The 11,877-nt window shown below is 45.6% G+C and overlaps 1 protein-coding gene across 4 annotated transcripts in view; it reads left to right on the forward strand.

Annotated features, from left to right (window-relative positions):
* MYO1E (myosin IE) overlaps positions 1–8,665 on the forward strand; it is a 197,251-nt gene extending 188,586 nt beyond the window's left edge. For all 4 annotated transcript variants that reach the window (XM_059699613.1, XM_059699616.1, XM_059699609.1 and 1 more), the window contains 2 exons: positions 145–314; positions 7,587–8,665. In XM_059699613.1, coding sequence (XP_059555596.1) covers positions 145–314; positions 7,587–7,663 — 247 coding nt within the window. In that variant the 3' untranslated portion in view covers positions 7,664–8,665. The remainder of the gene's footprint in view (positions 1–144; positions 315–7,586) is intronic.
* The last annotated feature ends 3,212 nt before the right edge of the window (positions 8,666–11,877 follow it).

Raw genomic sequence — 11,877 nt, forward strand, 5'->3', positions numbered from 1 at the left:
CCCATGACCTAGACCAGCGGTCACCAACCTTTCGGACCTCATGGGCCACCAGTGGTCTGCGGACCACCAGTTGGTGACCACTATACGGAACTGCTGCTGCCCCTGTCAGGTGCCATCTCTCACCTGCCTCCACTCTCTCCACAGGGTCCGGAGACAGACGACCAGCAGGCCCAACCCAGCAGGGGGCAGACCCAAGCCCCAGCCCAAGCCCAAGCCTCAGGTGCCACAGTGCAAGGCTCTGTATGCCTACGACGCTCAGGACACAGACGAACTCAGCTTCAATGCCAATGACATTATCGACATTATCAAAGAAGGTAAGTGCATGGCTGGCTGGCTGGGACAGCCTCCCAGAGAGCATGCAGTCACCCTGCTCTAAAACTAGTTTAAACCTTAAGGGAACTTGTAGGCTCCTCTAACTGGAACTTGCAGAGGTAGCCACATTCCAGCCTCAGTTTGATCAAGACTCCAGATTCTATTTTTTAATTTTTATTTCAGAGAGGAAGGAAGAAGGAGAGAATATAAAATAAAGAAAGATAAAAACATCAATGATGAGTTAGAATCATTGATTGGCTGCCTCCTGCATACCCCACACCGGAGATCAAGCCCGAAACCTGGGCATGTGCCCCTACTGGGGATTGAACCGTGACCTCCTGGCTCATAGGCCGGCACTCCATCACTGAGCTACGCCAGCCAGGCCAGATTCATTTTTTAATGCTTTTTTCAGATCTTCTTTCAGCTGCTCCCTTCCCTTCTCAGGCTGGTTTTCCTCCTGGGAGCAGAATGGCTGCCTCAGTGCCAGGCCAACAGGCCAAACTGTATCTGAAAGCTGCTCTGTCTCCAAGACGTCTTTTCTTGGCCGTTGGACACAGTGCTCGGTTTCACTGGGATTGGACCAAATTGGTCATGTGCTCACCCCTGATCCAACCTCCAAAGCCAGACAAAGGCTTACCCGAGTGGGTTAGACATGCAGGGACTGCACTAGAAACAAGAGCTAGGTCTCTCCCACCCAAACTTCATGGCTCCCCCCAATGAAGGGGATGGAATGGAAGCCAGGGAGGCAGCCTGTAACGTCCATTTTAAAAGTGGGTGAATGTTTTATTAGTTGGGTAGAGAAGATAAGTTAGAATATAATATACATAAAATCAAACGTGAGTGCCTATGGAAGCACAAAAAACAAAGATAGCTCCTGGCTTAGGGTGATGGAAGACCCGCCATGAAGGAAATGGCATTTGTAGGGAGGCGGGGGAGACAGACAGACAGAAGCACACAGGCTAGAAAGAGCAAGTTGTTTTAGGAAAAACAGCTGATGCCTGACCTTGGTGCAGAATCCCCAAGGAGATGGCCTGGGAGATGAGATGACACTGGGGGTGGCCTGGTCATAGAGGCCCTGAGTGTCAGGCTCGGGGAAGACACTGCAGAGCCACCCAAGGCTTCGGAGCCAAGCAAGGACAGCTGGAGTGAACAGTGTCTTCGGCAAGTTCCGCTTTCAGGAAGAGGTGGCCAGGAACTGTGTCTGTAACAGGCTCCTTCACTGTATGGGCTTGCTCAAGAGGACTCTAGGTCCCTAGGCAAACTCCTTCTAATTGGTCCCTGGGCTTTTGGGTATTTGTTTTATTTTGTTTTGTTTTGTTTTGAATCATCTAGTTTTCCACAGGTTTTAATAGTTTAAGCCATTTAGTATCCTTCTCCAAAGTGTCCAAGTGAAAATAAGTGTTGAAATAAAGTCCAGTAAACACAAACAGGATTTTTATTACCAGCTTTGTTCAGCAAAAATTCTGGAAATAACCTAATCCTATCTAATAAAAGAGAAAAATGGTAATTGGCGTACGACGATACCTTTTCATTGGCTAATCAGGGCTATATGCAAATTAACTGCCAACTATGATTGGCAGTTAACTGCCAATTAAGATTGGCAGTTAACTGCCAACAAGATGGCAGTTAATTTGCATATGTAGGCACAATGCAGGGAGGTGAAAGGGAAAGCAGGAAGAAGCCCCCTGCCACTGACAGTGATCAGAAACCCAGGGGGGAGCTAAGAGCTGGGGGGCAGGGCAAAGGCGGCCCTGGGGCCGCCTTTGCCCTGCCCCCCAGCCATGATCGGAGAATCAGGCGCCTTTGCCGCCCTGGCCAGTGATAGCAGGAAGTAGGGGTGGAGCCAGCGATGGGAGCTGGGCACGGTCGAAGCTGGCAGTCCCAGGAGCTAGGGTTCCCTTGCCTGGGCCTAAAGCGGAGCCCGCGATCGCGGGGCCGCTGCAGCTGCGGGTCCCCGCTGCCCGGGCCGGACGCCTCAGCCAGAGGCGTTAGGCCTGGGCGGGGCGGAGCCTGCAACCACGGGGAGCTGGGGGTCCCCCGCCCAGGCCTGACACCTCTGCCGGAGGCCTCAGGCCTGGTCAAGGGGCCGATCCGGTGATTGGTGATCGGAGGGTGATGAGGGTCAACTCCTCTGGCCGAGGCATCAGGCCTGGGTGGGGGGCGGAGCCGGGGATTGGGGGGATATGATGGTCCCCTTGCCCAGGCCTGAAGCCTGGGTCAGAGGCGTCAGGCTTGGGCGGGGGGTGGAGCAAGCGATCAGAGGGAGATGGGGGTCCCCTGCCCAGGCATGATTCCTGGGCCAGAGGCCTCAGGCCTGGGCGGGGGCCAGAGCCAGTGATCGGGGGGGAGATGGGGGTCCCCTGTCCAAGCCTGACACCTCTGGCGGAGGCGTCAGGCCTGGGCAAGGGGCCGATCCTGCGATTGGAGGGTGATGGGGGTCAACGCCTGAGGGCTCCCAGTATGTGAGAGGGGGCAGGCTGGGCTGAGGGACACTCCCCACACACACACACACACACACACACACACACACACCCAGTGCACGAATTTCGTGCACCGGGCCCCTAGTATCCAATAAAGCAGTTAATCAAAGAGAGCTTTGCTGTATCCATTCAGTAAACTTTGATGCCCAATTATTTTTATTAAAGATAATGATACAAAAACACAGTATTGAAATGGAAAAATGGTCATGGGAAAAAAATAAGTTAGGTTATCGACTGTGGATTATAGTCTCATTTTTGTAAAAATATAAAATGTATATGGCTATGTGTCTGAATCTATATCATATATGTGTTATAGAAAATGTCTCCTAAAGTATTGAATTTTAAATGAATATTATTTTCTTTTCTCAGTACTTAAAAATTTTTCTAGAAATAACATGTATTGGTTATATTTAAAACAACTGCATATTTACAGAAAATGTAGTTTCAGAAGTTATCAAAACATGCCATAAGTTTTCACTGTAATTTAAAGTGTGGTCTGAGTGCAGGAATAGACATGTAGATAAATGGGGTAGAATAGAATCCAGAAACAGACCCCTGTGTATGTAGGTATTTATTGTATGATAATATGGCTTTGAAGTCAGGAGAAAGTATAAACAATTCCTTTCTATTTTGAAAATAAAATAAAAGTAGATATCTACCTCATACCCAGAAAAAATCAGGTGAATTAAACATCTAAAAATATGTAACTGAATTATAAAAGTGTCGGAAGGAAACCTAGAATATTATATTAATCTTTGGATGGAGAAAGCCTTCCTATGGAGGACATCAAGCCCCCAAACCGTAAAGGGTTTAACCTCACAACAGGACTCAGTTAAACCCTCTGTATGGGGAATGGCACCAGGGGAAAGTTAAATTATGGAAAACGGACTAAGAAAAACGCTTTACACGTATAAATAGCTCCTCAGCAATCGAGTCCAGCAGTGGACAAGGGCTAGTGAGGCAATGAGCAGCAGAGCCTCCTAAGTCATCAATGAAATGCAACGCAAAACATTTCACCTGCAACGCCGGTAAAGATTAAAATGGGAACACAGTCCACATTCCCTTAACCAAATCCTTAGAGCTTCAGAAATCAGAGATGAGAGCTTTTAGGAAGTTAATAATGGTGTGTCTGTATATATAAACGCCTCTTGAGAGTCCCAGGCCAGCACCCTAGATCAGTGTCAATGTTTCTGCTATGAAATAACATGAGCATCATATTCTGTGGGAAGAGACATCATAAATTTATGTCAATTCAGGTCAAGTTTTGCCATTAAATGAGCTGCAGAAAACTTTTAATTTTCAGAATATTCTGGATTTTGTCATTGCAAAATAAAGTGTAGACTACAATATCTGTGGTTAGTGAGAGAAATAGGTATTTCTTGCTGAAATAGACTTTTGGGAGGAAATTTCGTAATATTTGTCACCATTTTTAAATCTCCATGTCATGGATTTATATCTAACCCCTTCCACCAAGATAAATCTCAAGTAAATAAATATTTAAATGTATCAAATAAACATAAAAGTCCTATAAGTAAGAATAGAAGATTTTTCTTTAACATCATCAATGTGAGAAAGGATTTGGAAATATTATAGAAAACCAAGAAGCCTTAAAATAATAGATTATTTTATTCAACTACTTAACTATTAAAATATCATAAAAAGTTAATATAGTAAAATATAATAAAAAATTGGAGGAAGGCCGAAACCGGTTTGGCTCAGTGGATAGAGCGTCAGCCTGCGGACTGAAAGGTCCCAGGTTCGATTCCGGTCAAGGGCATGTACCTGGGTTGCGGGCACACCCCCAGTGGGAGATGTGCAGGAGGCAGCTGATCAATGTTTCTCTCTCATCGATGTTTCTAACTCTCTATCTCTCTCCCTTCCTCTCTGTAAAAAATCAATAAAATATATTTTAAAAAAAAAATTGGAGGAAGGATAGTTGCAACTCAAATGACAAATTCAGAAATATATCAAGAACTCCTAGTCGACAAGATATAGACCGACAGCAGATAGAAAAATAGGGAAATGACAGGAAGAGTGGTGTCCCTGCAGCTATAGGTGGGAATATAGAAACTCTTTATATACAAATATGATATGATCATTAGCACATATTATTAAGGTTATAAAAAGTACAGAACATGTTTTATGCATAGTATGCTATCATTTGTGTAGAAAAGGGGGTCATTTTTATAAATACTTGTCTTCATGTACATGAAATATCTCTGGAAGAAAGTGCAAGAAATAGGTAACATTGCTCACCCTCAAATAAGGGATCTGGGTGTACTTTTGTACTTTTGAAAGTATGACCCATTATAAAAAGTAACATTTTTCTTACAAAGGATAATAGAAGGTCCATATTCTTTGACCCAGGAATCTCTCGTATAGAACCATTCGCACATAGGCATAAAAATATATGTATGGATGTTTATTGCATTAATAGTGAAAAATTGGCAACACATGTCCATCAATAAGGGCATGACTACATAAATTTTGTCCATCTCGTTAAAAAATGAGATTCAGACATGGAAAGGTTATATCTCTGAAGTATTGAAAAGCAAGATGCAGTCCTAGCTGGTTTGGCTCAGTGGGTAGAGTGTCGGCCTGTGGATTGAAGGGTCTCAGGTTTGATTCTGGTCAAGGGCATGTACCTCAGTTGCAAGGCACGTGGGGGAGACAGCCAGTCAGTGTGTCTCTCTCTGATTGATGTTTCTCTCTCTGTGTCTCTTCCCTTCTACTCTCTAAAAATAAATGGAAAAATATCCTCGGGTGAGGATTAACAAAAAAGAAAAGCCTCCCTCTCCCTTCCTCTTAAAAGCAATTAAAAAAATACATATTTTTGGGAGAGATCAACCAAAGGACTTGTATGCATGCATATAAGCATAACCAATGGACACAAACACCAAGGAGGTGAGGGCATGAGTGGGGGGAGAGGGGAGGCTATGGAGGGGATAAGGACACATATGTAATACCTTAATCAATAAAAAAAGAAAAAAAAAGAAAGGCAAGATGCAGAGTAGTAAAATATAGAATGATCCATTTCTGTACCAAATATATTACTAGTGAAGGGCCTGGGGTTAAGGTGGGAGATAAGGGTTGGAAGTGAAGGGGGAGGAAGCAGGACTGAGGCCATCAGACCAGGACACAGCAGTCACTGCCAGCCCCACAGCTACTCCAAAGTTAGACTGCTTGTTGCAGAAACCAAATGCCTACGGTTAGGGTTAGGGTTAGGGTTAGGGTTAGGGTTAGGGTTAGGGTTAGGGTTAGGGTTAGGGTTAGAATTGGTCCTGCATTAGATTTAGGGTTAGGGTTAGGGTTAGGGTTAGGGTTAGGGTTAGGGTTAGGGTTGGTCCTGCATTAGGGTTAGGGTTAGGGTTAGAATTGGTCCTGGATTTGGGTTAGGGTTAGGGTTAGGTTTAGAATTGGTCCTGCATTAGGGTTAGGGTTAGGGTTAGGTTTAGAATTGGTCCTGCATTAGGGTTAGGGTTAGGGTTAGGGTTAGAATTAGTGTTGGTCCTGCATTAGGGTTAGGGTTAGGGTTAGGGTTGGTCCTGCATTAGGGTTAGGGTTAGGGTTATTATTGATCCTGCATTTGGGTTAGGGTTAGTGTTAGGGTTAGGGTTTGAATTGGTCCTGCATTTTGTTTAGGGTTCTGGTTAGCGTTATTCCAGGGTTATTGTTATGGTTGGTCCTGCATTAGGGTTAGGATTAGGTTTAGAATTGGACCTGCATTTGGGTTAGGGTTAGGGTTAGGGTTATTCCTGCGTTAGGGTTAGGGTAGGGTTGGTATTAGGGTTAGGGTTAGGATTAGTGTTATGGTTAGGGTTGGTCCTGCGTTAGGGTTAGAGTTAGGGTTGGGGTTGGTCCTGTATTAGGGTTAGAGTTAGGGTTAGGGTTAGAATTGGTCCTGCATTAGGGTTAGGGTTAGGGTTAGGGTTAGGGTCAGAATTGGTCCTGCATTAGGGTTAGTGTTAGGGTTGGGTTAGGGTTCGTCTTGGGTTAGGGTTAGGGTTAGGGTTAGAATTGGTCCTGCGTTAGGGTTAACGTTAGAATCAGTGTTGGTTCTGCATTAGGGTTAGGGTTAGGGTTAGGGTTAGAATTAGTGTTGGTCCTGCATTATGGTTAGGGTTAGGGTCTGATTAGCGTTAGGGTTAGAATTAGCTCTACATTTGGGTTAGGGTTAGGGTTTTAGGGTTGGTCCTGCATTAGTGTTAGGGTCAGAGTTGTTAGGGTTAGGGTTAGTCCTGCGTTAGGGTTAAGGTTAGGGTTAGGCTGGGTCCTGCATTTGGGTTAGGGTTAGGTTTGGAATTAGGGTTGTTAGGTTTAGGGTTTTTAGGGTTAAGGTTAGGGTTGTTAGTGTTAGGGGCCGATGGGTTAGGGTTAGCGTTAGCCTTAGTGTTAGGGTTGTTAGGGTAGGGTTAGGGTTAGGGTTGTTAGGGTTAGAGTCCGATGGGCCCCAGCTATCCCAAAGAAGTGCCGCGGCCTCATTTCAGTCCTAAAGGACCGATACCTGGAGGCTGTCTCCAGCACCTCACATCTGCGCATCAGGTCCTTCCCTTAAGAGGGCTCTGAGTGGCCCATCTGTGGGTCTGCTGTAAGGGACAGGGTAGAGGGATGGGTGATGGTGGAAAAGGGCATAGAAGGGATTAATGGTGATGGGAAAAAAAAATAAAGAAAATAAAGAAGGAAAAAGAATGTGGCTGTAGACAAGCCACGCTTGCCCCGCTGCACCGTGCGTGAGGGGCATTTGGCCAGGGTAGAGTGGCCGGCCCCTCACTTCTGCCATTTGTCTCCCTACAGACCCTTCTGGCTGGTGGACGGGCCGGCTCCGAGGCAAGCAGGGCCTGTTCCCCAACAACTACGTGACCAAGATCTGAGTTGCACAGAGACTGGCGCGCGGGCGAAGGAGCTCCAGGCACAGACGGGGAGGGGACGTTTGGGGCTCTCCTTCTGATCTATAACGAGCAACTGCTTCGCCACGGCCTGGAGTTATTCTGGCACCTTCCCCAGGACATTGAAAGGCTGCGCTGGGGAAAGGGTCAGGGTCGTCACTCCATAAATGATCCTACAAGACAGCCTATTCGTGAGAACCCAGGAGGGCAAAACAACCACCCACTAAGATTTATTTATTCTATTTAAACCTGGTGAGCGGACAGGCGGGGTCCACTCAGACCTTGTTGGCTCTATCAGAACAGCACCCCGCTCGCTCACCAGGCCCAGGGAATGGCTGTGGGCGGCCGCTGACAAGTGCCTTTCGTTGAAGAGCACATTTCTCTCATCCCTCTTTTCCTTACCTGACACACATTCCCTCTGCCCCCTCCCCTCAGGGAGGACTCCTCTCTGCAGGCGTGAGTGGGCACTTCTGGTGCAAATGCTAGGGGCGGGCATGGCCTGCTGAGCCCATGGGAGCAGAGGGGTGCTGGTTTACACTTGCTGGGACCATCGGGCTACGGGGCTGAATGGGGCTGGGGGCTGGGCTGTCGGCCTTGCTTTCTGGGTCTTCAGTGGGAATGTGGCTGGCCCATGTTGGTTTTGTGTTTAATGCTGTACCTATTACTAGAAGGGTCTTTTTTTTTTTTTTCAAGCTGTACATTTATAAAAACAGATCATATACTGTATATATAAAAAAATCTCAAGATGGTAGAAACATGTATGAATGTACTAAGTAGTATTCCACTGTACTTATTCATAAGGTAGGTTTTATTACAAAACTCGCACCAGGTACTTACAGATGTGCACTGCTCCTTCCAACTATAGAATCAGTGTTACTGCTTTCTAGCTCTGCCCCCGCAAGCCCCTCCCAACCCTTCCCCTACAGGTGATTTTCCCCTGCCCCCCTCTGTGGACCCCCCTTACCTCCTAATAAAGGAATCAGTGAACCCCCTTGTTCTTTCTCAACATTTATTATGGGTTGTGTCCATATTCCCCAAAAAAGATATTTTTAAAATATATTAATCCCCAGTACCTCCGTATATGACCTTATTTGGAAATAGGTTCTTTACAGAGGTAATCAAGTTAAAATGAAGCCATTAGGAAGCACCTTAATCCAATACACCTGGCATCCTGATAAAAGGGAAATTTAGACTCAGATTGGCACGTTGAGAGGGAAGATGATGTGGAGTCAGCCAGCTACAAGCCGAGGAGAGGGGTCTGGAACAGGTCTTCCCTCAGAAGACCAGCACCTGGGTCTCAGACTTCAGGCTCCACAATTGTAAGACCATAAATCCATCGCTAAGCTACCCAGGCCATTGTACTTTGCTAAGGCAGCCCTAGCCAACACATTCAGTGTTACTGCAGTAATAGTGAAAAGTTGGGGGAAATGGCATGTGCATAGTAAGGAAAAGGTTCTAGGGGAGACTCACTTCTCTACCTCCACTCCCAGTTGCCACAGTCATTCTTTCTTTTTTTAAGTACAATTCCCATTTCTTTTTTTCCCAGAGAACTTTTCTTCAGCCCTTAGGACTTACTTAGCTCCTTACATGAGCTTTGGTGGAGGTTGTGGGGCAGCACCCACCAGTGTAGATCAGGGTGGGGGTGGGGGTCCTTCTAGGCTCAGGATTCCTGACACCTTGCTGTGAAGGGCACAGCTCACACTGTAGGTAGTTTCACATACAGCTTGGGAAGCACAGAGGCATGGACTACGCTGGCTTCAGAAATGTCCCTAAAGGCTGTGGCCTCTACTATGTTTTGATGAACTTCTTAATGGCCTTGTCCTTGGGCCTGTACCGGGCGCTGTTGTTGCAACCAATAGATTGCACATGGTCGCAGCTTGTTTTGGCACAACCGTTGTTCCTTCTTTTCTTGGTCATCTTGGAAGTGAGGACCCAGCCAGTTCTCTTATACATCGTGAAATCTCTACACTCACAGCAGAAGACTCCTTAATTGACGAACCCAAGAACAGCGACCCACTTTATTCAATTTCAGCATTTTCGCTGAAATCTAGGGCAAAAAGGCACTTCTCAAGTTTATCAGTGCACCAGGTGACCCTGGGATTATTCTGCCACAGTCATTCGTAAGCTATTGGGAAAGTAGGGTTTGACCAGCACACACCTTTTTGTCATTTCAGGATCCCCACGTCCTGTGGGGGAAAATTATCAGGGGTTACATATAAAGAGCAAAATGTATCTGAATTCAGTACAAAGTAAAACCACTGAATTCTGTGTTTTATCAAGAACAGGGAGCAAACCCTTTTCAGTAACAATAACATAACATTTAAAGTATATTTCATTACCTTTTAAGAGCGGAAAATAAAGCCATAATGTGATGACATGAGGAAAGGTGATCCTATTGACACTATAGTGCATGTGTGTATATGTGTGTGTGTGTGTGTGTGTGTGTGTGTGTGTGTGTATACATACATTGATTTCAGAGAGGAAGGGATGGCCTAGTCTAAAATCTCCACTTTGCAAATGAGCAGGCTCAGCACAGTTCACTACTGTGCCCAAGATCACATAGCTCTGAAGTAGAGATACCGTCATTTGAACCCTGATCTGACCCCAAGGCCCACACTTTTAATCTTAAGTCTTCAACAAAGAGTTTGACAGTCAGTCTAATTTGTCAACCTTTAAGCATCTAATATCTTTCTCTCAAAAATCAAAAACCTAAAAAGAAAAACTCTCAAAAAAGGAATCAACAGCTATAAATCTGTAACTCCTTTGATAGGCAAGAGCTCTATCTAACACACCTTTGAATACCCAGAGTCCATCCCAGACCAGCAACCTCCTTAAAATCATAGCCACTCACGTTCGCTGTGCTCCAGGCCTGACACACTTTAGCACATCTGAGGTCGACACCCTTACCCCAGCACCCACAGGCCACACAGCTCCCAGGCTCAGGCCCAACAACCCAGTGGGTCTGTGCTCTTCAAATACTGGTTACCTCATCACGTTTCCTAACTCCAGTGTTGTTATATTACAACTCCTACCTTTACAGCTGACTGCACATTTATAACACCTAAGTTTGGGCGCCTCCTGTGGCACATAAGGAAGTATCTTAAAGGTCTTTTCATGACATCCAAAAGTAGGAATTTCCTGAGTCAGAGTATTTAATACTTAACTAAGCAAAGTATGGCATAAAGAAGCTATAAAATGTCTTTGGAGTATGCCTACAAAACCCATCCTTTCCTGATGAGAAGTCGGAGCCAGGAAAGCCCCCTTTTGTGGTCTCACTTAGTTACCATTCACACTTAGTCATCTGTCAGTGTCTGAGGCTACCATGGGAACAAGTCCCACTATCTCAACAAGAGGATTTATAAAACTTTACACTAGTGTCTCTATCTAAACGCTTCGGCTAGTCAGGAGGGCTGCTGGCCTGCCCAGGGGAAGGGGTGAGAAGCCAGCCCTGGCCAGAGCGGGTTCTCCTCGGGGACAGTCAGCGCCAGTCACAGAACCAGGCACCTGTGGGCTTCGCTGTCATGTAGAAGGCAGCTTGTAGCCACATCCAGGTTCCAAAACACTGAGTGAAATGAGTTTAGTTACTGAAGCACCTCAGAATCTTTAAGAATCTCACATGCATTTGTGATGTTTCCCAATGTATGACTAACTCCTTTTCCTCAAAAGTCCAATTAACATCTTGTTGAACTAATAGTTTGGGAAGTTGTTGCTATAAGAGACACATTTATTTTAGGAGGGTTTTGTTTTTTAAGTTAGTGGTTGGAAACTGAGAATGCATTCTCCCTTAGAAAACAATGTTGAATGTGATCACACGCCTGCTGGAAAAAAAAAAAAAGTAACCCATAATGTAGTTGAAACAGCACAACAGGAAACTGCATCCCAAGTTTCTACTTTAACAGGATGTCACAGGCCCCTTTGGGCTGCTATTCCCAGTCTCAGTGAGCCTGTGAGATTGAGACCCATTGTGATGGTTACTCTGGTAGCCACAGTCCCAGTGGGCCAGGTGTTCTGTATGGGAATTAAGAGAATAATTGAGTAGGTTCTAGAAAGGGAATAGCCATGATTAGCCTCTCCTTTTAAATTTTCATAATGAATCAATCTTTTCATATTCAGGAAGTTTAGGAATCAGTAGGCAATCACTAAAGCCAAATTCTAGATTTTCCATTTGAGAAAAATGGTAGGAAGGTCGTTCCCAAAGC

The sequence above is a fragment of the Myotis daubentonii genome, chromosome 1, assembly GCF_963259705.1.
Source record: "Myotis daubentonii chromosome 1, mMyoDau2.1, whole genome shotgun sequence".
NCBI lineage: Eukaryota > Metazoa > Chordata > Mammalia > Chiroptera > Vespertilionidae > Myotis > Myotis daubentonii.